The sequence below is a fragment of the Sparassis crispa genome (assembly GCF_003851025.1).
Source record: "Sparassis crispa DNA, contig_000002F, whole genome shotgun sequence".
Classification (NCBI taxonomy): domain Eukaryota; kingdom Fungi; phylum Basidiomycota; class Agaricomycetes; order Polyporales; family Sparassidaceae; genus Sparassis; species Sparassis crispa.
This window is the reverse complement of record NW_020939749.1, coordinates 3,669,119-3,695,515: the sequence shown is the minus strand read 5'-3', so window position 1 is coordinate 3,695,515 and position 26,397 is coordinate 3,669,119. Positions and strand designations below refer to the sequence as shown.

The 26,397-nt window shown below is 50.7% G+C and overlaps 20 protein-coding genes across 20 annotated transcripts; 14 read left to right on the top strand and 6 right to left on the bottom strand.

The window, feature by feature from the left end:
• Nucleotides 1-1,269: 1,269 nt before the first annotated feature.
• Nucleotides 1,270-1,651, bottom strand: SCP_0312510 (hypothetical protein; the record flags this gene model as incomplete). The annotated part of the gene is made up of 2 exons (XM_027756634.1): nt 1,270-1,584; nt 1,628-1,651. The coding sequence occupies 2 exons, from the start codon at nt 1,649-1,651 to the stop codon at nt 1,270-1,272; spliced, it is 339 nt and encodes a 112-aa protein (XP_027612435.1).
• Nucleotides 1,652-1,894: 243 nt separating this feature from the next.
• SCP_0312500 (hypothetical protein) lies at nt 1,895-3,555 on the bottom strand (the record flags this gene model as incomplete). Its single annotated transcript, XM_027756633.1, has 3 exons — nt 1,895-2,392; nt 2,450-3,411; nt 3,462-3,555. 3 exons carry the CDS (start codon nt 3,553-3,555, stop codon nt 1,895-1,897), a joined length of 1,554 nt encoding a protein of 517 aa, XP_027612434.1.
• A 180-nt stretch (nt 3,556-3,735) lies between these two features.
• Nucleotides 3,736-4,149, bottom strand: SCP_0312490 (hypothetical protein; the record flags this gene model as incomplete). Its single annotated transcript, XM_027756632.1, has 2 exons — nt 3,736-3,972; nt 4,024-4,149. The coding sequence occupies 2 exons, from the start codon at nt 4,147-4,149 to the stop codon at nt 3,736-3,738; spliced, it is 363 nt and encodes a 120-aa protein (XP_027612433.1).
• Nucleotides 4,150-4,409: 260 nt separating this feature from the next.
• On the top strand, nt 4,410-5,753 carry SCP_0312480 (hypothetical protein; the record flags this gene model as incomplete). The annotated part of the gene is made up of 4 exons (XM_027756631.1): nt 4,410-4,516; nt 4,567-4,607; nt 4,667-5,268; nt 5,316-5,753. The coding sequence occupies 4 exons, from the start codon at nt 4,410-4,412 to the stop codon at nt 5,751-5,753; spliced, it is 1,188 nt and encodes a 395-aa protein (XP_027612432.1).
• Nucleotides 5,754-5,862: 109 nt separating this feature from the next.
• On the top strand, nt 5,863-6,286 carry SCP_0312470 (hypothetical protein; the record flags this gene model as incomplete). Its single annotated transcript, XM_027756630.1, has 2 exons — nt 5,863-6,207; nt 6,260-6,286. The coding sequence occupies 2 exons, from the start codon at nt 5,863-5,865 to the stop codon at nt 6,284-6,286; spliced, it is 372 nt and encodes a 123-aa protein (XP_027612431.1).
• Nucleotides 6,287-7,268: 982 nt separating this feature from the next.
• SCP_0312460 (hypothetical protein) lies at nt 7,269-8,695 on the top strand (the record flags this gene model as incomplete). The annotated part of the gene is made up of 2 exons (XM_027756629.1): nt 7,269-8,450; nt 8,501-8,695. 2 exons carry the CDS (start codon nt 7,269-7,271, stop codon nt 8,693-8,695), a joined length of 1,377 nt encoding a protein of 458 aa, XP_027612430.1.
• Nucleotides 8,696-9,143: 448 nt separating this feature from the next.
• Nucleotides 9,144-9,389, bottom strand: SCP_0312450 (hypothetical protein; the record flags this gene model as incomplete). Its single annotated transcript, XM_027756628.1, has 2 exons — nt 9,144-9,307; nt 9,374-9,389. The coding sequence occupies 2 exons, from the start codon at nt 9,387-9,389 to the stop codon at nt 9,144-9,146; spliced, it is 180 nt and encodes a 59-aa protein (XP_027612429.1).
• Nucleotides 9,390-10,202: 813 nt separating this feature from the next.
• SCP_0312440 (hypothetical protein) lies at nt 10,203-10,762 on the bottom strand (the record flags this gene model as incomplete). The annotated part of the gene is made up of 3 exons (XM_027756627.1): nt 10,203-10,331; nt 10,397-10,560; nt 10,633-10,762. The coding sequence occupies 3 exons, from the start codon at nt 10,760-10,762 to the stop codon at nt 10,203-10,205; spliced, it is 423 nt and encodes a 140-aa protein (XP_027612428.1).
• Nucleotides 10,763-10,968: 206 nt separating this feature from the next.
• On the top strand, nt 10,969-11,361 carry SCP_0312430 (hypothetical protein; the record flags this gene model as incomplete). Its single annotated transcript, XM_027756626.1, has 1 exon — nt 10,969-11,361. One exon carries the CDS (start codon nt 10,969-10,971, stop codon nt 11,359-11,361), a length of 393 nt encoding a protein of 130 aa, XP_027612427.1.
• An 806-nt stretch (nt 11,362-12,167) lies between these two features.
• On the top strand, nt 12,168-12,579 carry SCP_0312420 (hypothetical protein; the record flags this gene model as incomplete). The annotated part of the gene is made up of 3 exons (XM_027756625.1): nt 12,168-12,194; nt 12,249-12,330; nt 12,380-12,579. 3 exons carry the CDS (start codon nt 12,168-12,170, stop codon nt 12,577-12,579), a joined length of 309 nt encoding a protein of 102 aa, XP_027612426.1.
• A 168-nt stretch (nt 12,580-12,747) lies between these two features.
• On the top strand, nt 12,748-13,366 carry SCP_0312410 (hypothetical protein; the record flags this gene model as incomplete). The annotated part of the gene is made up of 2 exons (XM_027756624.1): nt 12,748-13,272; nt 13,328-13,366. The coding sequence occupies 2 exons, from the start codon at nt 12,748-12,750 to the stop codon at nt 13,364-13,366; spliced, it is 564 nt and encodes a 187-aa protein (XP_027612425.1).
• Nucleotides 13,367-13,395: 29 nt separating this feature from the next.
• Nucleotides 13,396-13,653, top strand: SCP_0312400 (hypothetical protein; the record flags this gene model as incomplete). The annotated part of the gene is made up of 2 exons (XM_027756623.1): nt 13,396-13,437; nt 13,486-13,653. 2 exons carry the CDS (start codon nt 13,396-13,398, stop codon nt 13,651-13,653), a joined length of 210 nt encoding a protein of 69 aa, XP_027612424.1.
• A 78-nt stretch (nt 13,654-13,731) lies between these two features.
• On the top strand, nt 13,732-14,303 carry SCP_0312390 (hypothetical protein; the record flags this gene model as incomplete). Its single annotated transcript, XM_027756622.1, has 4 exons — nt 13,732-13,835; nt 13,886-14,010; nt 14,059-14,094; nt 14,143-14,303. The coding sequence occupies 4 exons, from the start codon at nt 13,732-13,734 to the stop codon at nt 14,301-14,303; spliced, it is 426 nt and encodes a 141-aa protein (XP_027612423.1).
• A 953-nt stretch (nt 14,304-15,256) lies between these two features.
• On the top strand, nt 15,257-17,030 carry SCP_0312380 (hypothetical protein; the record flags this gene model as incomplete). Its single annotated transcript, XM_027756621.1, has 4 exons — nt 15,257-15,397; nt 15,459-15,907; nt 15,982-16,165; nt 16,221-17,030. 4 exons carry the CDS (start codon nt 15,257-15,259, stop codon nt 17,028-17,030), a joined length of 1,584 nt encoding a protein of 527 aa, XP_027612422.1.
• Nucleotides 17,031-17,739: 709 nt separating this feature from the next.
• SCP_0312370 (Very-long-chain 3-oxoacyl-CoA reductase) lies at nt 17,740-19,279 on the top strand (the record flags this gene model as incomplete). Its single annotated transcript, XM_027756620.1, has 9 exons — nt 17,740-17,800; nt 17,854-17,972; nt 18,054-18,090; nt 18,149-18,271; nt 18,347-18,475; nt 18,531-18,669; nt 18,719-18,890; nt 18,952-19,119; nt 19,172-19,279. The coding sequence occupies 9 exons, from the start codon at nt 17,740-17,742 to the stop codon at nt 19,277-19,279; spliced, it is 1,056 nt and encodes a 351-aa protein (XP_027612421.1).
• Nucleotides 19,280-20,517: 1,238 nt separating this feature from the next.
• On the top strand, nt 20,518-21,287 carry SCP_0312360 (hypothetical protein; the record flags this gene model as incomplete). The annotated part of the gene is made up of 7 exons (XM_027756619.1): nt 20,518-20,555; nt 20,609-20,692; nt 20,753-20,846; nt 20,901-20,983; nt 21,032-21,070; nt 21,129-21,158; nt 21,212-21,287. The coding sequence occupies 7 exons, from the start codon at nt 20,518-20,520 to the stop codon at nt 21,285-21,287; spliced, it is 444 nt and encodes a 147-aa protein (XP_027612420.1).
• Nucleotides 21,288-21,299: 12 nt separating this feature from the next.
• On the top strand, nt 21,300-21,653 carry SCP_0312350 (hypothetical protein; the record flags this gene model as incomplete). The annotated part of the gene is made up of 3 exons (XM_027756618.1): nt 21,300-21,335; nt 21,398-21,472; nt 21,531-21,653. 3 exons carry the CDS (start codon nt 21,300-21,302, stop codon nt 21,651-21,653), a joined length of 234 nt encoding a protein of 77 aa, XP_027612419.1.
• A 427-nt stretch (nt 21,654-22,080) lies between these two features.
• On the top strand, nt 22,081-22,463 carry SCP_0312340 (hypothetical protein; the record flags this gene model as incomplete). Its single annotated transcript, XM_027756617.1, has 2 exons — nt 22,081-22,350; nt 22,425-22,463. 2 exons carry the CDS (start codon nt 22,081-22,083, stop codon nt 22,461-22,463), a joined length of 309 nt encoding a protein of 102 aa, XP_027612418.1.
• A 975-nt stretch (nt 22,464-23,438) lies between these two features.
• SCP_0312330 (hypothetical protein) lies at nt 23,439-23,928 on the top strand (the record flags this gene model as incomplete). The annotated part of the gene is made up of 5 exons (XM_027756616.1): nt 23,439-23,448; nt 23,504-23,577; nt 23,638-23,666; nt 23,718-23,816; nt 23,871-23,928. 5 exons carry the CDS (start codon nt 23,439-23,441, stop codon nt 23,926-23,928), a joined length of 270 nt encoding a protein of 89 aa, XP_027612417.1.
• A 743-nt stretch (nt 23,929-24,671) lies between these two features.
• On the bottom strand, nt 24,672-26,316 carry SCP_0312320 (hypothetical protein; the record flags this gene model as incomplete). Its single annotated transcript, XM_027756615.1, has 2 exons — nt 24,672-26,021; nt 26,080-26,316. 2 exons carry the CDS (start codon nt 26,314-26,316, stop codon nt 24,672-24,674), a joined length of 1,587 nt encoding a protein of 528 aa, XP_027612416.1.
• Between the last annotated feature and the right edge of the window lie 81 nt (nt 26,317-26,397).

Here is a 26,397-nt window from a genome sequence, read left to right as displayed (position 1 = left end):
AATTGAGCGAGGTGCCGACTTGGGGGGCATGCCGACGATCTTGTGAGCCATAGTATTGATTGCAGCACACATTCACCTCCACCTTCACCGAGCTTCAGTCTTTCCACGACGGGAGCAGACAATACATTGAATTTATAAGTAGAAGTACAACAAACGCGACTGACAATCTCCATACGGTCCCTCAGCGAAACGTCCCACGCACAGCCGACTGCCTCCCAACAGCCTTATGGCACCTACATGCACATCTGATCAGTCAAGTAATGTACCGACTCATCAAAGACTTACGTTAGATGCCAGTAACATTGCAGGAGTGCGGCGCGGAGGAGAGCGATGTACCTCCCTTGCCGCTGACAGGGAAGACCTCGCGAACGAGCATCATGGACCGGTCTACATCCTCGACGAGCTGCTTGGTCCGATATACGCTGGCCCTAAGGGTCCGAACCTCCTCCTGTAAGTCACTAATGGAGGACACCGAGGCCATGCAAGTGCTCTCTGTAAACAATGTTAATATCGATTCAAGTCAAAATGTATAATCATCACTTACAACCACGACTAGCCATGAGGATCAGTTTGGACAGCAGTGGGGGAATGGTGGTGGTGGTGGTGGTATGCTCCGAACGTGAGATGGGGAAAGACTCGGAGACACCGCAATATATATAGGCATAGTCATGAGACCCTATTATATAATTATAGGTGGAATACTATTAGTGACCGACATGCCCCAGAAGGGTGATACTTCTTTCTATGCAGTTTGAGCATTCCATATGCTACAGAAAAAATATCTGAAGCTGAAGACAGTCAGGCAACATGGCACAATATATTTCCTCCGATCATCGGCATGTCGCGACCCTTTTAATACAAAATTTTATACAAAATCCCACTATCCCGATTCCTACTTAGCTGTGAAGCTTTGAAGGGTTCTAGCGATGACAGAAGCAGTGTGAAAATCTAACCCTTTTTTTCAATGGCCGGGAAAGAACTTGTTTTATAAATCTTTACCTTAAATTCACGATGAATTGTGTGCTGGGTATGGGATAGTGGAAGAGGGTCCATATGCTTTCGAGTCTCACGCGCGAGCTTCGCAGGCTTCACCAGCACCCACATGATGAAAGAACTTGATAATGAATACATACATTCTCTGACAACAATGCAGCGCAAGATAACAATGAATACGTTCTCGGATGACAAACTATACATGACCCAACACACGAACAGCTAACCCCTAAAGGTTGCTCAGCGAACTAGTGGAGGAAGTGAATAAAGACTACATCAGTACAATGTTGAATGCATGTATGCACTGTCAGCAATGACCTCTGCACAGAGAGAGTCCACGGCATCGGCTGTGGCATCTACTATTTGGCTGAGCTCCTCCGTGTGTTGTTCTGACTCGTCTAAACATTTCCGCAATGCACGAATATCCGCAACTAACTGCATTGCATTCACTTGCGTACGCGCGTGCTCACGCTTCAGGTCCTCGATCTCCTCCAGTAAGGACATGCGCGTGTCCGACGAAGGTGGACGGGATGTGCTCGCCACGTCCGTCTTGGTACTAGATTTTGGACATTGGACCGGGGACACGGAGACCTGTAGGTGAGTAACATCAGCAACTGAAATGTGGACAGCGAACTTCCGCATCCACCTTGTCTGACATATTTGCAGCCGATTTTTCGAAATTCTGAGGGAGTAGCGTGGACAGCGAAATCCGGGACGGATGGTGATGGGTTTGCATTATCAGCCTGGCAGCAGCAGGCAGGATATATAAAGGCAACATACCTGGGATTAGAAGCGTCATGCCGGATGGTTCCACGAATACCTGTCGCAGAAGTCAACAAGAAGCACGGCGTCAGCACGGAATTCATGTAAGCGATGTGCGTAGAGCACTCACATGGTACGCTCAGGTGGTCGATCCTCGTAATTTCCAACCATTCCATGAATACGCGCCAGGTATTGTAGAAAGTGGAGACGTCGAGACCTTGACGAAGGACCGGTATTTGTGAGTGATCGTTATGTAGCATCTGAAGTGCAACAACAAGCGAGGCTCAGGGTCCTTCAGCAGGAGGCATCGAAGGCTGATCAAGTTGTTCTCCTTGATTTTGCGCGAGTTTCCAGCATCCTCACGGTCCCCTATAGGTACGTCCATTCCAATCACTTTTCTGCTGTGGAACTGGGTTACTCCGAGAAAGATGTTATGCATCCCATCGATGACTATGCGCTGAACGGGATCCCAATACGGTAGGCGATTAAGTTCGGACCATCGAACGCCAAACTCCTTAAAAATGTGTTTTCGCTCTTCCTGCGTGTCAGCGTCGCGCCAGCGGACAGCGGCTTCCAAGATCTCTTCAGCCGTTTTCATCTTCCAAGTCGTCATGTCAATGTTATTGATACTCTGCTTCTTCAAATGGCACTGTGAGCAAAAGCACCCTGCACTATGGCTAACTAATCCGCCAACCTTACGAGATCCTGGCAAGTCAGTGATGATGAGGGCGAGCACTGAGCGTACACGGCGACCGCGAGGATAGTCGTAAGTTCTGTTGTACCAAATGCCGCGCTCCCAGGAGACTAACAGTTGGTCGACCAGTGGGCAGAGGAAGTGATTAGTGCACTCGAGCTTGGGCTCCTTGGGTCCGGGAATAATGCCCGCGAGATATAGATTATCGGTTTTGTATCGCATGCTCGGCGGAAGGTATAAACACAACATAGCCATCGACCCCGTCGAAATCGACAACCCTGCGATTTTGTTGAGATATGGGTTGAACCAGTCCACCGAAAGGGCCCAAAGTAAGCGTAACTCGCCCTCAGCTGCATCGGCGAAGGGTTTTCTGTCCGGTCCCTGCATGTTGGCGACGGCGGATCCATTGGTAATGTCACGTAGATTGTAGCGATCTCGTATTGCCTTCCCCTGTCGGAGGATCTCCTCCATCCCCGGTCGGCTGATAAGCCCACCCACAAATGCATGGAAGTCTTGAACAATGAAAGGGCGTATAGGAGAGCGAACACTTTCGCCGTCCAGAACGCGAGTAGTCATCAATTGTGAGTTGCAAGGTTTGCTCCGTGGGCCACTGCGATGCTGACAACGACTCGGATAAACAGGTATATCGTCTTGATATGAAGGCACATATGTGCAGCAGCATGACGGACAAGTTGCGTAAACTATGACAACAGCCTCCAAATCGAAGGCTTTCTGCACACCACGAATGTCGCGGGGGAAATGATCTAAAATCTGCTCCTCACGGTAGGATAATGACCGTGTGCCTTGGCGCAGCGCAGTGTCCAGCAAAACCTTCAACATCTGCAATGCGAAGTTACAAGTCGTTCGTGGCACCTGACCGAGCAGCTTCAGGATCAGTACTATGAACACCGCCAAGAGCAGAAGGGGATCTCCGCGCTGCAGCGGGTGGTCGAAATAGTGACCTAACGTCGGTGAGTGATACTGGCTTGAGTGAGCAAGAGAGACCACTAACTTGTGGTGATCGCATCTGGCAGTGCTGCAGGGTCCTTCACCTTTTCAATCCATTCTTGCACGTCTGAAATGTTTGAGGTGAGCCATTCTAACATTGCATCGCGCAAAATAATTGTTGATTGGTCGCGCAACGTCAACTTCTCTAGCTTGGCGCAGGTTTCCTGAAACCAAGCCAGCTCCTCGCACAGTGTAGTGCAGGCAGCCGCAGCAGCTTTGCTGTCTTGGGGGGCCACAATACCCTCATCTTTTACACGCGAAGTGCTCAAGAAACAGTCTCAGATCTCGTAATCGACAATCCAGAGCCCAGGTAGGGAAGTGAGCGGGGGTGGAATGGGTGGAAGGGGGGACACTGTAGGCTGGGAGGAGGGCACTGTTGAAGATGGGTGCCGGGCCGGTGGTGGGGGCGGTGGCAGCAGTGCAGACTCTGTGGTAGGTTCATCCGTGAGTGCGTCCTTCAAAGTTAATTCAAAGATCTGGTCTGCTAGTTCGTCGCCTTCGAGCACAGAAGATGTCTGGTACTTTTGGAAGTAAATATTTCTTATGTGTTTTTGTTAATTGCTTACCTTCTTGCGTCTTCTGTCTGCTCTCTGATGTGCGTGGAGCATATTCCAATCTCTAAACTGACCCTGACAGTTGAACGTTTTGCAGTAGCACGGCTGTGCTCGGCCTGCACCCTTCATCACGGGCATGGGATCAGGGCTGAATCACTAAGGGGCAGATGCTCGTGATGTTTATAGACAGGCAGCAAATATAGCGTAAGTTTTACATGATTGCATTGTGATATGAAAATCGCTAATCTCGTTACATCCATTGTTCATGGAGCGGCTGAGAAGGTCGAATAGACATGCGAACTTCCGATAAGTTCCCCATTGTTGCGTTGTAGTTTGACAGTCGCTGGTCACAAGGCACAGTGTTGTGGTGCGAGATATGAGCAGGCAAACGTGAGAGGATGGGCAAGTCACCTGCGATGTCGCAGCCTTCCAGTGTGCTCACTGCTGACAAGGACGGCTGGTATAGGCCAGCCGTCAATACAGACGCAGGAGTCCAGTCAACTTTGTGAGTGTAGTCGCATATCGCGTGAGTACGTTGGCTTACATTTACGATAGTATGGCTCTGCGGAATGACTTGGCAGAGGAATTCACCGTAGGTAAGAATATTTTTCTTCTACGACCTTGTCAAACTTAATGCTGTTCGCCCCTGGTGTAGAGAGAATGCTCTGTCCCCACCCTACAATTCCCAGGTCGTTCATAGATTCTCGCGAGGGACTCGCCGCCAGCACTCATATGGATGAAGTGCAGCCTGCTCCCCTTCAGGTGGATAAGGCACAAGGCACTCCTCCTGGCTTGGATGGTTCAGTCCCTCAGCTAGGGTCTGTCAGTCCTAAATCCCTGCCTTTGCTTGCCCCTACGCATCACATTGAGCCACGGCAACCTACTCCGCCCCCTGTGAACATTGGAGGAATGGCAAAGGAATCCCTGGCGCCTGCGCTGACAGTTGAGGTCACAGCCATGCAACAGCTGGTCGAATTTATTGGCCTCACTGTCGATCAATCGGTGCAGAAGGCACTTTCCAACTTCACTCCGGTACTCGAATGCCAGAACGAGATCATTAGGCAGTTGGCCCCTCTGGCTACGCTTTTACCGTCGGTGCGGGCATCGACATCTGCCAAGAATGAAGGGCGGTCCACTGTCTCCCACTCCATGCCGAATGGTGAATATGATGGCAGAGAGGAGGATAACGACGATTGCGATGATGCACTGATCTCGCGTGTCAAGCACTCCAGAGGAGAATGTGATAACGTCTTTCATGTGAGTAGCACGCTTATAGCTTATTCTCATTCTGAATTAACCTACAGGATTGCTTTCGAGAATACCTGAAGGTGAAAGGTCTTCTACCGAAGGCTCGAGACAGCCCCCTCTCTCCGGTCCCGAAGCCGGAAATCATGCAAGCATGGCACGATGGCGAGGGGGATGGTCCCGATGTCGCTGCTCCTCTGATTGAGTGGTCATTGCCGCTGAGTTCTGCGTGGAACAAGGAGGTGATCCACATCGTCACTGAGGAGTTTCTTAAGCAGGTAGCAGGAGGCGAGCACCCACCGCTTGTGTCCGATCCAGCGTGGACAATCACAACGGCATCACAGTGTTGCCTGTGCAAGCTGCAGAATGGGCCTCACAAGCGATTCACAGAAGTGGAATTAATGGAGGACGAAGAAGTGGAGTCAGCGAGGAACACTGCGAAGAAGCAACATAGGAAGAACAGTCGCAGGGAGACGATACGTCATCTCAGTCTTTGATTTCGATTTGACTTATATATATTTGAAGGTGTATAAACAGCGCGGTGACATCATCGAGGTCAACCTTCAAGACAATCCGGCAATCTGGGGAAAAGTCAAGATTATCCACATGGCCTTAGGTCAAGGAGGCATGAGTTTGGATGAGACCGATGGCGAGTATACTCGTCACAATGACAAGAAAGTTCGACATGTTTGCTTGCCATGGCGCCATCCCTCTCTTGCTGCATTTTACAGGAACGTTGATTCTTATGAGGATGTGCACCCACTTCATCTCACGGAACAAGGCAATTACTCGCTATCTCGCATCTTTGAAGCAAATGCGTCGTCATCGTCCAAGAGAAAGCCGATCACGCAGTTGCTGAAGAACTTCTACAACCCCAACTGGATGAAGACTATCACTCATGCTCAGCGCAGTACCCTACGGTTCAAACTGGCATTCGAAATACCTGACCTCGTAAGAAGCGTCTTTGTGTGTCATCGTTTGCTGGCTCACGTGTGAACCATAGCCAGAATTCACGGCGAGGAGAAACTAATGATACGGACTTAGGCAAATTACCTTCCACGGTGATCGTGGATGCGCTGAGAGATCACATCGGTTGTAGTAATTGATCGAAATACTATTGTCATGTGTAGCTCCGTGCAGAGAATTCTGAGTTCTGAAGCTTCCCGAGCTGCCAAGCTGATCCGACGGTCAATGATTCTGCGCACATCGCCATCTCATTATCCCTTATCGGTCCCGTCCAGATATGCAGCATTATTGTTCTCGTCATTGGCTGAAACATGATGGTGGATCCCCAGGTGAGCTGATGTGCCTGTTCACATGCTCTGTTCGTGAACTAATCATTCAGTGCCACCATGGGCACTGCTGGACCGGTTGTGCATTGTCCGCAGTGAATCAATGGTAAGTCTTCCATTGTCTGCTTCAGATCTCCATTGTTCTCACTGCTTCGTCACTCACCCCACTGAAGTCTCAGATGCGCTATGCGCTGGTCGCTCTCGAGCATATTTAACTTCAAAAGAATCTCCATCCCACACTGTCCCATGGGCTTGAATTATAGCACGCTTTGCTCCGGTTCCCCAAGCATACTTGGGAAACGGTCTACTCTCAATGATGCTCTTGACGCACCACCAGCGAAAAGGCTCATGTCAGAAGTAAGCTTTCTGCATCCTCTGACCTGCAAGCACATATACCAATGATCACAGTTCTTGCGCACCTTGAACCGTTGCACAAAGCAACAGCGCTGTGGATTTGTCGAAGATGCCCAGGTACGAGTTCTATGCTTTTCATGCCGGTAGTGTACTCATTGTTTAACCTTTAGGTTTTGTCCAAGCGTCGCCATGAGGAGGACGATTCGCAGTGTCACAAGAAACTTAAAGAAGACGATTCCAATTCACAGACTGATAAGAGGGTTGTTGTGCATGTGATACGGTCTGCATCGTGCAGTCAGTATTCAGACTGATGCACTTTCTCAGACACATCGTCCAGTCAATTCAAAGCATGTATTTCCCTTTTTGATGCTCCCGGTCGAGCTAGGCAATATCATTCTCCATATTTTGGTGAACGATCATGACACGTTATACACACTTTCACTTGTGTCTGGGCTTCTCCGAGTCTACGTACTGCTGCTCTATCTAAAGGCCGCAGGCTTCATTGATTCCTCGAACAATGTCAGTCCAGTCATAACTTATGAGCACACACAGCCCGTCATCGTGTGGTGTGGCATGCAAGGCCTTCCTACTCCCCCATCTATGTGGATCCGTACCATCATGAATGCAGCAATGGCCAAACGCCAGCTTTACAGGTTGGCGGGATTCTTCATCTCGAGTCGTACCCAGCTCACTATATCCAACATTGTCATCGAGCTCCACAATGCGCGGCTCACTCTAGCCACATGCAAGTTCCTACAGACCGTGGCCGCGTCAGGGGTGTCACACCTATGTCTGAAGTCACGCTTGTCTAGTGATCTTCGAGCTATCGAGTCTCCTGAAGACATCCCTGTCGTCAACTCCAGTCTATTTTATCCTCGTCTGCAGAAGATGCAGGTCAAATCTGCCATATTCTTCTCCGCGGAGTACATTAGTTGGACGGTTCACACCCTCAACAGCGCAGCGCTCACTGCGCTTGATCTCCAGCTCGACAACAGAGGTTCACCATCGTGGCGTCTTATTTTACCTCACCTCCACATGGAGCATCTGGAAACCCTCTACATCGATGGTGCGCTACCCATCAACACAATTTTCCATTTCCTCCTTCATCATCCCAGCATACGTGAGCTCCAGATTGGTCGCTTTACTCGCCCTGGTTTCCTCCCCTACGCCACCCGTCCACCTAATATGGACCACCTCGAAGTCCTCACGGGTTCTCACGACTACATAATCCCCTTACTTGCGCAGGGTCTTCCTGCACTGCAGCGTCTTGCAGTCATACCGGATCATCCTTCCACGATTGGCCTATTTCTCGATTCCGAGCTCCGAGGGGTGATAAACAGTGCTCGACGCTGTACGCGTCTCCAAGAGCTCAACATTGCCCTTTTCTGTGGTTACATCGCACAGCCAGAATCCGACTCGTTCTTCATTGTAGACGACCCACAACACCTTCGCACGGAACGCGGTCTTTCGAACGTGCGCACGATCACCATCCGCGCTACATGGGACGCAGACGAATTTACCTTATCTTCAACTGATCTGAGTGTTCTTGTAAGTTGCCCATTTCATTCATTGCTTCGCCGCCATTCACATCAGCACAGAACAGCTTACCGGGGTGGCTAGATCTCTTTCCTTCAGTACAACACTTGCGTATAGTCGAGGGGCGCAGCGTCAAGTTAGACGCTGATCGACGTGCACAAGTCACTCAATTGTATCGTGCTTGTCCTTACCTAGAAGATATATCGATGTATGCAGGGGATAGGCACCTGGCGGATTGTTGGAAGCGCGAGATCTGATGTATTTCCATGTCATGTATGTGTAAAGAAGTCAATGCCATTGAGCTTGCTGACGATTGTCTTGCGAGATCAGCCTCCAACCTGAAGACTTTCCACGACTTCCGAAGGTCATTTCAGGCATAGTAAATAAAAGTACAACAAATGCGGCCAACAATCACGATGATTGTCTTGCGAGATCAGCCTCCAACCTTAAGACTTTTCACAACTTCCAAAGGTCATTTCAGGCACAGTAAACAAAAGTACAACAAACGCGGCCGACAATCATACAGAACCCCCGCGGAATGCCCCACACCCGACTGCCTCCCAGTAACCTTGTGCACATCTGATCAGTCAGGTTATCTACCGATATAAATCACTTATCTTAAGGACTTACGTTAGACCGCCTCAGTAACATTGGAGAAGGGTGGCGTGGAGGAGGGCGGCGCGGCGGAGGGCGGCATGGCGGAGGTTAGGCGAAGGGCGGCGTGGAGGGCGATGCCCCTCCGGTGTTGATACCAAGGGCCGCACGAATGATCTCCATGGCCCGCTGCACCTTCAGCGCGATAGCCTCAGTCTGACTTACGTCGGCGCTAAGGGCCCGAATCTGGTTCTGTAAGTCACTGATGGAGGGTGCTGAGGCCACAGCAGTGCAAACAATGTTAATATCGATTCACGTCAAAATGTATAATCATCACTTACAACCACGATTAGCCATGAGGATCAGTTTGGACAGTAGTGAGGGGATGGTGGTGGTGGTGGTGGTGGTATGCTCCGAACGTGAGATGGGGAAAGACTCGGAGACACCGTAATATATATAGGCATACCCCTCATGGGTCCCACGTGCCACGAAATTTATAATCTGACAGATCCAAAACAATAGACGCATTTCCTCGAAAGGTAGCTCCAGACTTATGGTGGCTTCAGACTTATGGTATAGTTATGTCCACTTCAAACGAATTTATTTTCAGCAAGGATTATAGAAAACTTATTTAATCTATCTTTAAATGTCCACATCGCCGAGCGGCACTTTGCGCACGCATGTACCTCGCCTCGCCCATCTTCTCATTGCGAGTCACGCAGATGGCCTGGCAGAATGAATTGACGAGGTCCTTCGTGGTTTATACTTATCCTGTCGAGTCTCACACGCAACCTTCGCAGCCTTCGCGGGTGCCCGCCTAATGGAAGGACTAGAGATAATTCTCCGTCCGCAAACAGAGCGCAAGATACATTAATATTGAGCGAGGTACACGACATGAACAGCGAAACCAATGCCCCCCGCAAGCAGCTCAGGCACCTGGGAATAGTGAATACAGGTGTCATCAATAGGATTTTGATCCACGTACGCACCGTAAGGGGGAGGGGGAGGGGTGCTCAATGATTCTCGCTCGGCGTGGACCAGCGCAGCCAGGTCGGCTGTAGCCTCTGCAAACTCTCGAACATGAACTGCACGTCATTCCGACTGTTCGACTCGGAGCTTCATGGTCTTCACCTCCTTCTCTAAGATAAGGATCAGCTGCATTAATTTTTGTTATTCATGCTTCAGGTCCTCGATCTCCTCCAGTAAGGACATGCGCGTGTCCGACGAAGGTGGACGGGATGTGCTCGCCACGTCCGTCTTGGTACTAGATTTTGGACATTGGACCGGGGACACGGAGACCTGTAGGTGAGTAATGTCAGCAACTGAAATGTGGACAGCGAACTTCCACATCCACCTTGTCTGACATATTTGCGGCCGACTTTTCGAAATTCTGAGGGAGTAGCGTGGACAGCGAAATCTGGGACGGATGGTGATGGGTTCGCATTATCAGCCTGGCAGCAGCAGGCAGGATATATAAAGGCAACATACCTGGGATTAGAAGCGTCATGCCGGATGGTTCCACGAATACCTGTCGCAGAAGTCAACGAGAAGCACAGCGTTAGCATGGAATTCATGTAAGCGATGTGCGTAGAGCACTCACATGGTACGCTCAGGTGGTCGATCCTCATAATTTCCAACCATTCCATGAATACGCGCCAGGTATTGTAGAAAGCGGAGACGTCGAGACCTTGACGAAGGACCGGTATTTGCGAGTGATCGTTATGTAGCATCTGTAATATCTGTATAGCCAGAGTGAGCCGTGGACGATGCGTCCATGGGCAACAATGTACAGTTCCGGGCTTTCAAGCAGAGCCAATATTGGCCTGTGGGTTGTTCTAGCGGCTCAGGTGCCAATTAATGGTGCGTTTTCGCAGTTCTTATGTTTATGTTTGGTACAAACCCGATATGGCACTCAATCATCAGAGATGTGGCTCAGATGGCTATGATACAGGTTCTAATACAATGTATACTATCGGCCCCTAATTCAAACAGGTGCGGCGGCGTGCACGAGAATGGCTCAGCGAGGAAGAGGGCACCTGCGTGGAAGAGGGCATTACAAGAAAGCCCTCAGGGCATCGAAGTGTGCGAGGAAAAGGGCAGCGATGACAGCACTGGAGCAGAAGAGGGCGATGGCATCAACAACGACAACAGCGAGGAGGGCATGGGCGAGGAGGAGGAGGCAGACATGGCGACGGAAGAACTGGCCGATATCGCAGGGATGATGGAAATTCGAAGGCAAGGAAGAAGGCGCCCAAATTCTGGACAGCGGCCAGATGGCGCACGCGGTCTATTTGTGCAAGACAAACAGAGGCTGAGAAGCGGCTCGTGACAAGCGGCTCGTGACAAGTGGCCCGTGATGTGTGGCTGCCTTATTTGCACGGGACAAAGTGACGGGATGCATCAAAACTCCGCTGGAGGTGGAATGGGCGTTTCTTTCCTCTTGTTCTCGTTCCACCACCATCTCTCAGCTGTAGCGCTTGTCATTTGCTATGTGGCCTGGAGCCTTTAGTAACGTTGTAGTGTAGTTCGCTCTCTTTTGTAGTTTCATTGTTATTTATTCTTGTGGGGTCCTCATTATCTTTAGCTATAGTATAGGTAGCCAAGCTGCTGGACGGTTTGTTTCATCGCCCTTTTGTGCCGGTTGCATACCAGAGTGGGATACAATCGAATTGCAGCCGATTTGGTTATTGATTACCTTACGCGTAAAAATTTCTGAAGACCCTTGACATTAACGCACCCGTGCGGTTACAGCCAGATCGCACCAGGTCGATTGTACATGCTGAGGTTGATAGGCTGACAGGCTGACAATAATGTATGTGCACGATATGGACGAAGGGCGATGTAGCTATACTAACATGTTTCTCAATGTATAGGAGAATGCGGCGCTTGTGCATGCTCACGCACAACTGCAGGAGCAGCCGCTACATCGGAAATCTTCTCGGTGACACCTCATCACCAGCAGTGTGACATTGAAGGACATTGCACGTGTTACTCGGAAGTAATTGTACATGTGGGCTAATTGGTGATTAACGCCTCGTGGTCGAAGCCTCGTGTACTCCAAGCGACATCTCATAAGATACGATTGCTCAAATCTAACGGACACTATCCCGACCTCTTGGTACCACTGACGCTGCCATGTCTTCAAAGTGTGCGCGGAAAGCGGTAAGTACTGCAGTCAGTTCTTACGTTTTCAATCCTCATGCATGGAATGCCAAGAACCCATACTTGGATATCGAGGCTATCGTCGACAACGAGGAGGAGGAGAAGGAGGAAGAAGAAGAAGAGGAGGAGGAACTGAGTAAGTGTCTCAGCTGCGTTATTGGATATATCTTACAGCTTGTTTCCAGCCGAGTTGCTCGCCGACGTCCAACGCACTCAACAAGCTCGGGCGCATCTTGATAATGCATGTGTCGGCGACGATGCTGCTGATGCAGAAGCCATGGCCCGGTCTATTACAGAGAGAGACATGGCAGCTAGATGTGCACAGCGGGCCTCACAGTCGGGTGGTGCAGTCATCTCTCTTGCCCCCGATGGAATCCACCTTTAAGCCACGGAAAATGGTTTCCTCTCTCCTTGGGTGTGCATCTCGCGTGGTACATATAAGCACGATGTGGCCTTCGTGGAGTCGCGAGAGGACTCTCTCCTCCGCGTCTGGGTGGTTCCACGCTTGCCTACTACAAAAAAGCGGCAGCATGGAAGAACTTCTCAGCAACCGATGCTGCCAGCATTACTGAAGGAGTTGTTCAGAGAGGCTGTGACAGAAAGCGAAGGTGATCGGCTGATACATATTCTCAAGGGCAAGAAGTTCAAAGGCGGCCTCCTGCAGCTCGAACTCACTTTGGACCGGGTGACTTTCGACGTCCACGCGACTCGAAACGATGTATTCGTCTTTAATGCGGTGAAATTCGTGCCAAAGACAGCGATAGTGAAGCTCATTCTATTCTGTGTTGACTTCGAACCAGCTGCAGGCACATGTGTGATCGTTATACAGGGCAAGCAATGCGGCCTCATCGGTGTCGTGCATTCAGTCATTAATGGACAGGCTATGCTAACCAATCTCTACCACGAGAAGTTGGATGACGAACTTTCATCTCTCATGCTACCTGTAACTCAGTTACACCCCCTTTGGGCAGTTGGCGATGCGGTCAAAGTTAAGACGGGCCTCCATGCGGGCTTGGAAGGGCAAGTGATTGCCATGGATGATTTCGATGTCACGATTGTTCACGCGAACAAAGTCGAGGTACGTTGTGCACTTCTCATGCAATTGCAATCCTTAATAGCGGAACTTTCCTCAGCATGTATGTTCTACGTACGACAATGCTTCCAAGTACTGAACTTTTCTCAGCGAACTAGAAACCCAATAATGGGAGTCTTTTATACTTCTTCTGTGTTGGAAACCTCTGAGGTATGTCCCACCACCTGCGACGTTATCGATGCTCAAAACTCGATATAGCATCATGTGTTACCCTGGGATCTCTTACTCACAGAGTCCGAGGCGGAATGGACCTCGATACAGCCGTCGGTGACAGTATCAAGGCCGGGAGAGCAGCGCCCCTCATGCTCTGAGACGCAAATGGAGGAAGAGGTGAAGAAGGAGCTTGCCCTCAAGCATCCTGACTGACGGAATCCCGACATCGGGCGAGTGGTGCGTGTCATCAAAGGCCCTTTGAAGGGATTTGTGGGCACATTGCGAAATGTCATGTACCACGGCGATTACGAGGTTGAGCTTGAAGCCAAGCTTTTAACCTCGAGGGGCGTCCTCTTGTTCCGAAAGCCCGAGATCGCATTCCGGTCAGAAGAAAGGTAAGATTCATTACTTGTAGTTCTGGTCATATCTAACTGCCTCATTGCAGGGGCAACATCGACACGGTGGAGCGTGGTCCGCTCCCTGAGCGGCCTCGGACCCCATTGGGCCACGAATTAGAACCCACGTCACATGACACAGATTCAGTGTGGGGGTATTCGGTGGAATTTGATGGTGCGTAACCGCGCCGCCACTACCGAGTGTCCGCTGAATCCACATTAGGACCCGATGGATCGACATCTTCAGTCGAACCTAATGGTGCGTAGCCTCATCATCAACACAAAATGTCTGCTGAATTCACATCAGGACCCAATGGATGGATGCTGGATGCGGCTGTGGCACCTGCGTTCCATACTTATCGCTTCAAGTTCATGTGCACAGCCAGTCAACTCCGAGACAAGCTGATGACCACGGTGAAGGGAGCCTCCCCAGTGGACGGCAAGGTGCGATGTGAATACCGGACGTGAAAGCTGGAATATGCCGATGTCTCTCTCTCCAAGACCTCACCATATTGCGACCAGGCCCTGGCGATTATGCGATCGTGTGTAAGCGTGGCCCCAACTTCGGAGCGTACGGCAAAACGATGCGAGGCGTGGCAGACCCGCTTGTTCTAGTACTGGAAGAAGGTGGCAGGACGCTTAGGGTGGATAGGGATGACTTGGCCCAGCTTGTGTGCAAATAAGTGGTTTCCTCATAATTTTACATGCTGTTCCTGTCCCTTGCCCCTCGTCGTTGCATCCTGCGCTGTTTGTCGATGTCCTGTCATTTGCCACTTTCTCATTATATACAGTTAATGTACTTCCTTTGATCGAACTTGTGCTTGTGCTTGTGCAATCTCCCACGACCAGTTGAAAAGCCGCTGAGCGGTACACTTGGCGATCCAATGACCACTAAGTGGCCATCGAGTGTGCCACTCGTCAAGCCGCTTAGCGGTGCTATGGGTGTCCGACCTCCTTACAGTTTGAATATTAGGTCGAGGGTGTGAGGCCCTGACATCTCACCTCATAAATAGACTCTAATGTCAAATGTCAAATGATCATACATTGTAACTTTGTGTCGCCCTTATACTAGTTCGATATTTAATCTGTTGTCTGCCCTGAAAGGCATAATGTCGATCAGAATTTCTTCCCGCCGGACATGCCGAACGAGACCTAAAATTTTCGGACGAATGTTATATGGTAACATAGCCATTTGTGAACATTGTATATGTCGCAATATCACACATTATCAATGTGTGATTTGGGTATCGCATGCCCAGACATCAGGCCTTACATTGTAAACATATTTTCGACCGTCGGAGCTACATACGGGCCATCATACATGTACAATGTTAGGCCGGATGTTCCCACAATGTAAGGAACTTAGATATTAGTCCCCGTCTCCGGTGTCCGCAGCATAGGGTTCCCACTCTCCTGCTATAATGGCTCCTGCGAAGAAGCGGCAGTCAAAAGGCAAGCAGAAAAATGGTAAGGCGAAGGCGAAGGCGTTCGGTCTACCCTTTGAGATTACAGCAGCAATACTGGCTCTTCTCGACTTCCGAGATATTTTGATGTGCCAGCGGGTGAGGAGGCTGTGACAAAACAGCTCAATACGCGCGTTCATACGTCACTTTTGACCTTCAGGTGTCAAAAGACTTTAACCAGGTCATCCGAGAAAGCGTTCAGCTGCAATACACCATTGAATTAGGCGTAGCGAATTATGTGGATGGTCCGGCAGAGGCCAAGCTGGCCGTGGGTGACCGACTCAAGCTGCTGAAGCAGAGTCAGGAGACGTGGAAAGATTTTGACTTTAAACTGAAGAAGCTAATAGAGCCGGGGAAAGCTGTCAATCAGTGGGCTTTCTGCGGCGGGGTGCTCGTCCTCACCTATTTGGATGACAACACGCAAACCACGAACAGAAATTACCAGTATTTCGACAACATTATGGTATGCTATGTCCGCAGTGGGGGACCCGAACCCGAATTTGAGACTTGTTGCTTCGACGAGACGTTCACGGATTTCGCCATGGACCCTTCCCAAGATTTGATCGTGCTCTGGGATCGTAGTTCCGTCTCTGATGAGGATGGCTTATCGTGCGTGTCTCTTGTACTTTTATTTTGTCCCAGGCATTTTGTGTCCTGGTTAACCGCTCCTGTAACGTTTGCAGCATCTCTTTCCGCACACTCTCTACTCTTGATCCTCACGACCGTGCGAAGGACGGTTATGTGGATTTGCCCTTTCACGACCCTGGAGGCGGAGAATCAGTTCAGATATTTGGTGACCTCGTCGTAGCAATTGGATTTATGTCTTCAAAGATCATTCTAATGGACTGGACCACCGGAGCGAAACGGGTACGGCTGTCTTAATAGAAGGATATATGTGAATCATACTGAACGACTTTGTCAGACTCTATCTGGCTGTTTTACTGGTGGCTGTCTGCTGTCCGACAGTTGTCTAGTCGTCGCGAAAATGGTTGCCGAGAAAAAGGACCTTTGTCTCGATGTTTACGCCATCAAACGCACAAAGAAGCATGCGCTGACTCTTACCTTGGCCGCTCATTTTGAGCTGCCCGCCCTCCGAGAACAAATGGTCTGCGATATCTCGTTCGCCTCATTTGGTTCCAGCGCTTCGAGTGGAATTCCTGCGTCAGATGGCGAGCCTGATCCAGCCCGTCCGTTCTCCACCTCCCCTATACCGTCGATGGTGTTACTAAAGCTTCGAGTCGACCATGAGTATGGTCACTGGCTTCCGGGGAATTACGCTGTTTTCGCGGAGACAATATTATTCCTGTCTGTCGTGGGGGATGTCCTGTCGCACCGCAAGAGGAAGCCTACTACATTTTCTTGGGAAGAATGGGGTCCAGATTCGACGTGGTGGTTCGATGGGAACACTGTAGGGTCGGATACGGAGTGGAAGGAAGCCAGATGGAAGGACGCCATGCATGGCTTCCGTGTGATGCTTCCCGACAGCATCTTGGATTTCAACGTCGTCGATATTATGCGCTCACTGGCCGAGTTATCGGCGGAGGACGAGGATTCGGATGCCGAATTTATGTACGAAACGGACTGGCACACCACTATAAAGAAGGGGACGGTTGCACCAGATTCGGATACCTATTTCGTAAAGAAGGTCCGGACGTATGCTCCCTACCGTCGAACGGAGCTCTCGGAGACGTCGTTGTCAGAGAGCTACTACTTTTATATGCTGGACGAATAGATGATCGGGATTGAGGTAAGATTTTGATTGCATCCGCCTATTAATGTATTCATGCGATTTATGCACGATCCATAGACGGACAGCGACGACGAGTATCCCTCCGATTTCTATGTGTACTCTAGCTATGGATCAGACTCACTGTATCGTAGCGGTGGTCATTGCTGCTTCTGACCACTGGATTGTGAGTGTTGGCGTTTTCACCGTGGATCTCTGCTCAAATGAGTTGTTAGCTTGTCATCTCGATTGGTTGGCCCATGTATATGCTGTGTATTACTTTGAAGTTCCAGAAGCGGTCGAAAATGGTCCTTGTTCATAGCTGCGGTCCAGTCATCTCTAATTCCCAGTATATAGGCCATCCGTAAAGATGAGAGTTCCCTTTCGGATGCGGGCGTTGGTGTTCAGGAAGATGTTCCGAGCTGTGTGCAGTGCTCAGGAACCTTGAGCTGCAAGTTCCTCGCGAGGTAACGGATCTGCGTATAGAGTAAACGCACAGCTGTGGAAGATGTGAGACGAATATGAGACGCTACGGTAGTAATAATATGAATGTGGCAACCCCAGTGGGCGTGCACACCGCACGTGCAACCAGGAGGTGTTGTGCCCGATAGGGCGGGACCGACCTTGAGTGACGCGCGCCTGTGGCACTGTGGCATATAAGATCGCCCCCGTCTAACACCACCGCCCAGCATCCTCCAACTCTCTCTCAACGACCATGTCGACCTCTTGGCTATCTCCGCTGGGCATCACTTTTTTCCCGACGTTAAAAACGCTCAGTAAGTGAGTCAGGTGCGCGTGCGTGGTACTCTGACCAGCGCTCTATCGACAGTCACGGATTGTCCCTACGTGTCACTCTTCCTGCTTGCGCTGGGCTCTATCTCCTTTGCGAAATTTGCTATCAAGACAGTTGGTTTCCTCCTCCAGACGTTTGTGCTCCCAGGCACCAATGTGAGTCCGACAAATTCGCGTCTCTCACCCTAGAGGTGTTGCCGCGCATCAAGCGCTGATAGTGCTTCGAATGCGATACAGCTGAAGAAATATGGAGCTGGCAAGGGCGCATGGGCTGGTACGATTCTTACAGTATTCCATCAGGTGTCTTTAGGAGGAACTTAAACCTGGTGCAGTCGTTACAGGGGCTTCCGAAGGTATCGGTCGTGAGTTCGCGTTGCAGTTCGCGCGCAAGGGCTTCAACGTCGTAGTCTCCGCAAGGAATGCCAGCACACTTGCGACACTGATTGCCGAGATCGGTCAGTGCTGAATTCTGTTCGCGTATGACTAGTTTGCCCTTATAGCAGATTCATCTGGATTCAATACCGATGCAGAGTCCAGCACTCCTCCTGGCGAGAAAGTGCAGGCAAAGGCCATAACTATGGACTTTTCCAGGTTGCATGACGAAGGGTCGTGGAAGCACTTCGAGGCAGAGTTACAGGGTCTTGATATCGGCGTCCTCGGTATGTCATCACCCCTGTGACTATCTCGTCTTAAGTTGTTGATGCATCCCCCCAGTCAACAACGTTGGCAAATCGCACCATTACGTGGTTGACTTCGTTGACGCACCGAAACAGGAGGTCGAGGACATCATCGCGATCAACGTCGGCGCGACCGTGCGCGTTACAAAGATGGTGCTACCCGGGATGATCAAACGGTACTTTTTCGTTCATTCTTATGGTGACGCGGTCTGATCTCGCGTATAGGAAGCGAGGCCTGATCATGAACATGGGTTCATTCTCTGGCGTGAGCGTCGCGTCGCCAATGCTCGCCACGTACGCGGGCACCAAGTCCTTCATCGCGTCGTTCTCCGCGTCGCTCGCGCAGGAGGTCAAGGCCAAGGGCATCGACGTTGAGTGCCTGAACACTTACTTTGTGGTACGTCCTGTTGCCTTCGTGCCGTTTGCGCCGTTTCCACTTACCCGCTCTCGTCGAGCAGGTCTCGAATATGGCAAAGATCCGTAGGGCAACGATGATGGTGCCCATGCCCAAGGCGTACGTCCGCGCCGCGCTCGCGAAGGTCAATCTACCTTGCGGCGCCCTCTGGACCGGCCGCCCGTTCGTTGTCACGCCGTATTGGAGTCATTCCGTGTTGGACTATTTAATGGTGAGTGCCCGTGGCTCCGTTGTACTGCCCGACTGACATTAGTATGAAATAGAACCTGATAGGGTGGAAGATGTTCTTCGTACGCTATACGCACGACCTTCACCGTGGAATTCATAAGCGTGTGATGAGGAAGCTGGAGCGGGAGGGGAAGAAGCAATGAATTTCTTGACATCATGCTCGTTGGTTATCTGCATGTGTTTACTGTTCTGTCCGGATTAATGCTAATCGTAATAGGATGAGATGAAGATCTTTATTTGCATTCCCTGACTCTTGTTAAGCAAAATTCATAGGAGCCGTCCGACTATACCGACCGTGTTGATATCAGTGCGTGATAGCGGAATCTCATCCTGTGAATCTACTATGTAACTCTAGATGGAGGCCGCCTGTGGTGCCTCTGTACGCGACCTTCCACCCCCAGTGGTTTGGGGTATTCACTCTCAGACGGCGACAGTGAATACTTACCATATCAATAAACAAGAGCCTCGTGGTGCACTGCATTTTGCTGGCATGCTTACATGGGGGAGCTGTGGGTCTAAGGTGACGGCTGTTGCTGTCCTCGCTATTAACTTCTCAATCTCTTACTTATTGACCGGCCAACCACCGTCAGAATGACTTGTCCGGGTTAATGACCACCAGCAGTTCCAGTCATTGTGAATTTGCTGTAGATGGCACAGTCTGAGGAGATACCCCGGAAATTCCATCGGTTTACAGAGAAGGAAAAAGGATCCGGGGCCTCGCGAGTATGAAACGAAATCAAGGACATGCCTGGGCTTGCGAATTTAACTCGGCAGACGATGCTACGGCATGCGCAGATGCAAGACGGGGGCATTGATAGAATTGTCGACACCGTCTTGCGCAGATCGACTCGTAAACATGTCGGTCCTGATCGATCTTGATAAGACATGCCATTCATACACTACCACGTGGCCGGTTTTGGCCATTCTATACAACATTCTGAAGAATCAGTTCCCCAGGCTCCTCCTGGCCACTCGTTCCATGTCCGAAATCCTCGCCGAGAAATCCGAAGGTGTTCAAGTCCTCTGGGAGACCACTCGTTCAGGTCGTTCATGTCAACGATGTGCATATAGGCAGGCAATACACGGTGGGTCGAACTACACGAAGCCGATTTGCTGCTGGAATTTGGACGATGCAGGCCGAAGGAACCACTGTCTTCCTGCAGGTAACTAGAGGCTGTCTATGAGTCTAGATGCAGGCCCGCACCCCAAAGTGCACGCAGCGCCACACAGAAACAGCACTGCGACTCCCCCGTCCTACTCACCGACTCGATGCTCACAGCGGTCAAGGAGTCCGCCCCAGAGGCACGCTTCTCAATCTTTACTGGAGACGTGATAGATCATAAGCCCACGCGCATCGTGTGTGAGTCGTCTCGACTCTGAGATGCCTAGGACAGATGCGATCTGGGAAGTGAACGAGGAGTAAGTTACATGATGAACACGTAGCTTGTGTCCCCTGCTGATCCTTGCCGCAGCGGCGTCTCCAAGGACATGCAAGCGTTCAGTGAGCAGTGGGAGGAGAAGCTGGAGGGACCACTATTTCCCGCTCTCGGAAATCTGTGCGTGCAAGCCCTCTTCTGCGGACTTGTTAGTCGGACTCATGCTGTCGGTGTTTGCAGCGAATCCGCACCTACGAACAGCTTCCCGCGCAACACGACAGATCACCCAATCAACTCGCAATGGGTGTTTGCCATACAGGAAGGCAGCTGGAGCGTACGCATTCCACTCGCTCCTTGAAGTCCCGGTCCCTGACTCTTCTCCTGTCAGCAATGGATTGGCCGCAAGGCAACTGCTCAGATCCGTCACAATTCCGGAAGCTATTCGACAATGGCGCCTGGTCTTAACCTGAAGTGCATCTGACCTGCATTGACGGAACTGCGTGCTGATGGCTGGTCTAGGATCATTTCTCTTAATACCGTGTACTGGTATAAGCAGAAGTAGGCTGCTTGCGTGACCTCAGGTGTTCCGGGACTGACCCATATTCATCGTTACTAGCTTCTGGCTGTACGACAGCAACGAGCATCAGTGAGCCCACTCCTTTTGGTGCTACGTGCTTGAGACTGGAAGGTCGTTTACAGACCGGACCCAAATGGTATCATCGCATACCTCGTGCAAGAGCTGCAGGAGGCCGAAGATGCAGGACAGCGCGCGTAGATTATCGCGCACATGCCCCCTGGCCGGGGAGATGTCATGCACGACCAGGTGAACAAACTTTGTGTTTGCACAGGTCAACTCACAGTTCATCTCACTTCGTATGTATTCAGTCGTACTACTTCGATCAGGTGATGCAGCGGTACAAGAACACGATTACTGGTCAGTATTACGGTCACAAGTACAAGGTTCGTTTCTCACTCTCCTGGCAAGGAGCGTGACATTGATATGTGTTCGTGCCGGAAGGACGAATTTGCCGTTGGGTATTCGAATTACAACGATCTGACCGTAGGCAATGCAGTTAGTGTCGCGATGATAGGGCCCGCGCTCACCCCAATGAGTATGCTTGAGCCCACAGTTCCTGGATGAATAATGCTGAGCATACGGCAATGCTGGTGGTAATCCTGCATTCAAGGTGTACGACATCGATGCAGACACATTTGAGATCATAGATGCCAGAACTTACATGAGTAAGTGTCTAGGATTCATTTATACGTCGCGAGTTCTCACTTGGTACTCCTCAGGCAATATATCTGACCCATTCTATCAGCTCCAGCATGCGTCAGTGTACTCCGGCGTGTTGGAGCATAGCTGGCATATGTATCGGGGCTGCAGCGACGTGGGAGTTGTATTACAGCGCACGTGAGACATATGGTCCCCTTGTCCCCTCGCTCGGCGACCAATCACTCAGTCCCGCATTCTGGCACAACCTCACGGAAGTCTTCTTTGCCAACGATACCGCCTTCCAGCACTATATCGCAGCGAAGAGCCGCGGAGCGGAGCGTGCACACAAGCCATGCCGCAGGCAGTGCAAGAACGGCACACTGTGCGAGATGCGCACGCTCAGAGCGGATATCTGCGTGAGTATCATCGAGCGGGGGACTTCTGCCTCGTGGTGGATGGCATCGTTGATCGTGTTTCACCCTATGGGTTCCAATCTGGCCCTGTGTTCCGGATCCCTGATCCCGGGGACCATTTCGAGGAGGCAGAGCACTATGACTCGTACCAAGGCAATGACATTGGCCACATCTTGCGGAAGATGAGAGCGAAGGCTTCGTCGGGGATGGTGCGTACCTCTTCATGCTGCTTCTCCCGTCGAGTGTCTCACAGGCTCCACTCGCACACATGTTTTCGCTGTAGGACGACTCATTGTCTTTGGACGTGGATGTGGATGGCTAACCGAACCAGGCCATCTTTGACTTCTGAGTCATTATACCTGTGGCGGTTAGCTCTGAACAGTACACGGACGCTCCTTCATGCGTACCTTCATATCACCTCGATAACAGTTTCGTAATGACAGGCTGCTAGATTGCCACGGACTAGCGGTTGTGTATGTACGGATGTACTTTACACTGTGATTCCATCTCGGAAACTACCCCGCGTCAGGACTAAAATTTTAGTTGTCTATGGATTTGCATATGGTATCTGTTACATTGTACTCCTGGCGAGAATCGACACATATTAATGGTTAGGTTAGACCTCAAGTTTGTCTACATCTGACCAACGTATCTCATCGTCCAAGGATCGGAAACACCCCGTGAAACTCTGACGAGGAACAGATAAGCACCCAATGCGGGCCGTGTGAGAAACCTGGTCACCGGACGATGACCCCGTAGTAGCAACACTGTCTGCATCCTTTCTAGGTGAAGTCGCTGGAATTATGATTGAAACTCGGAATAACAAAACATCACTTACCCATCGAATGAGCAGGTCGGCGCCCGTGATAATCAGGAATGTTCACGGGTGGTGTTGTTGACAGCAGTCATTGCCAGGAGCACAAGCTGAGACATGCTGATGTTTATCAGATATAACGAACTTCACAAAAGCCATATCAGACAAGAAGTCGAAGTCTGAGAACGGGCCCTGGGAAGCTTTCGCAGGCCTTCGGGTGCCCTTTTCCCCAGAGACTCGAGCAGCATCAATTTCTGTGTACCTCATTGCTCGCACACTAGAGACAGAATGAGCGAGCACTAGTTGGTTCAAGATAACGGTATGGGAGTGAAGTGTTCTTACTTAGTTTCCACATCTAGACGATATTACCTTTCTGGGTTGAGGCGGAGATATCCGTGTCAGACCGATCAAGTGAAAGCGGTACGCCTCCATTCGAACGTGGCTGACGTCTTGGAAGACCGAAGGATACTACTCCTTGATCAGATGCAAAGCGGTGACTTGAATGATTTTTGTTTGATCAAGATGTCTAAGTCTGATTTTTTCTCAAGACCCTACCGGTTCACCGTGCGGACCAGTCGGGAAAGCTGACGAGATACAATATGCTCAGCGAGGGTCAAATGCTGTGATTTCTGATGCAAATGGCTGCGTATAAAAATGCGTCTGGTATTGTTCAGCTCCTCAGCCTCTTACCTTCCGTCTCCCTTCACAACGGTGCGTCGCCTTTTATCCTCCAGCTGGTACCAATTAAGCAATGCCAAACAGATATATCAACACAACTGCCATGAAATTCAGCTTGCAAGCTATCATAGCTACAGCAACTCTGGCCCTAACCGTTTCCGGCATGGCCTTGCCCGCTGCTGAGTATGTTCTTGAGTTGGTGGTCCCTAGGCGTGTTACTCAAAGACGGCCAAATAGGACTGCTGCGGTTGTCGGCTTTAACCCAATGCACGCCGATGCTACCGGCTCGGCCTGAAAGCCGGAGCTACGAGAGGTCAGGCCAGGCCGTTGACGACGGCTCAGGCTCGGCTCCGGCTTGAGTCGGCTAAGGCCGCTCATTGTAAATATTAGCACATGTACACCCCTTATGCAATGCAATCAGCACAGTAATGCAATTGCATTAACTGTGTCACTCACTCCTTCTGTAAAATCATGAATAAATCATTGTCAATGTTTATTCACATGCTGAACATGACCGTGAATTTTGATAATAACCATGGGCCCCAAGAATGAGACAAGATGTGAATCAATGCTCACTGATTGCAAAGCTGGTTCAACTTCAGCAGACCCTCTTTCACCAAATATCTTCAGTAAATTTTCAGTAGTGATTTCTGCAGTAAATAAATGCTCTTCAAATTGCTCCATTACAAAATTCTGCCAAGTATGGACTTCGGGAGACAAGAAATGCTGAAGAGTCGCCAAAAACGGCTACCCGCTCGGAGAAACTACAGCTGCAATTGCATTACTGTCTCGACAATTATTGTTTGCTCTCAGCCACCCTCAAACCTTGGCTGGTTGGCTTCAAAAAGTTGTGGAAATAAGCTTATATGCGAAACTTTCCATCTACAAACAGTGGAAGAACTTGAATGGGAGGCCAGCGGAGATAAGATTTCCATTCGGGTTTCCTGATGTGAGGCCGAGCGCAAATGCGCGCCTCACCTCTGCAGCCGGGCTACTTCCTTCCAGGCCGATAGACCCTTCAATAAAAACCGCCACCATTTACAAATGATCAAGTACAGTAAGAAGTTTCTTTCCAATGAGGTCGTTAACCTTCTGCCATGCATTGGATTCTGTGGTCTCTTCTTCGTCGTCGTCAAGATCCACCGTATGTACCATCGTGATGTTCGGAAACAGGTACGACAAGAAACCAGCCACTTCCTCCGGTGCCTCTGGCTGATCGGATTCGCCGACACGCATTTCACGGAGGGCCTGATTCTGACAGTCATCTCCCCACGCCGAGTTAGGATATTGCGGCACGGTGGATGCATCAACGACCAATCCTAGTACTTGCAACTTCTGGCAGGTTTTCGCTAGGGGAACGAGGCCTTCCAGGGTAACCAAAGGCATTGTACCTGCATCCAGAGATCCAAGCACGAGCTCATTGAGGTTCGGCCAGGCCGTCGCCATCACTGCCAGAGAGCTGTTGTCCACGTTGACCGGGTAGGCAGTGTCGATGTGGAGGTGCTCGAGGTTGCGGAAGGGGTACAGCGGCTTGAGCTTTGCGACGTCGAAGCAAGGGTCGATTTCGAGCAGCTCGAGGTTTTCGCTGAGCTGCCCATGGAGCTCGATGGTCGTGAGGCGCTCGGGCACGCGGAGGTGCTCGAATGCCTTGAAGAACGTTGTGAACGATAGGTCACCCTCTCTCAAGTAAACCTGCATATTGATGTAGGTTAACGGAGTCTCCTGCAGCGCCTTCAGCATCGCTACGCCGAGTGTGACGTCTCTGACAGTCATTGTGATCCCGCGGAGGGCGGGCATAGCCGGAAGGACGGTCTCGATCGGTTCATGGAAGTCGAAACCGACGGCATCTACGATGCTGATATCCTGGAGAGTGCGCAGAGATGGCAGCTGGTTCATGAACTCCACGACCACCTTGCGCACTGGGGGAAAATGAAACGCCAGGACCTGCAGAGCGCGGAATTTCCCAATGGCTTCAATCACTGCCAATGCCTGTGGGGTGGTGAGGTTCTGATAGAAAGTCAAAACTCTGATGTCCGGAGAGAGATAGGGTGCGTAGGTCAGCACATTTGTTGCACGATCATCCCTCTCGCTCGGCGGTGGCCACTGCTCGTGCTTCACGAACAGGCTCTGCAATTTTGGTCCCAGAAGCATGCGGTCGAACGATATGTCTGATCTTTCGGGCGAGCAGCCGAGCGCCTTGAGGTTGGGAAGAAGGGGTTGTGAGCCCCGATGGAAGTCCAGGATGACGAAGACATCCGGACTCAGATCATAAACTTTCGTCAAGGATTTCGGTGGCGAGGAGTGTAATTCCATACCGAGATTTTTCACGCGCCTTGCAAGACTATCAAAACGGGTGAAGTCATTGGGCAGGAGCGGGCGCGTGAAATGCTACCCGTCCAATGCACTTCGATCAGCACCGTGGTCATATAATAAACGAAAACCATACCACACAAAAGTTGTCTGAGTTTTCTGCCGTCTCTACTTCCTTCCACGCATCAGGCGGCATGCATTTTACTAGATTGACGAGGTCCCACTGCGTGACCCACAGCGCGTCGGTCGCGGGCTCGTTGAACGTGTGACAGCAGCGCGCGATGGCTGCCATGGAGCTGTGGTACTCTGACTGCTCCTGGACGAATTCTACGACTTTGCGCACAATTTCTTGGATATATAGGCACGGGTGCATCTTGTCTTCCTCGCAGCTCAGCTGGGAGTTCAGATAGGAGGCAGCTCGCAGCCCTGGCACCTGTTGGTAAGAAAGGTAAGC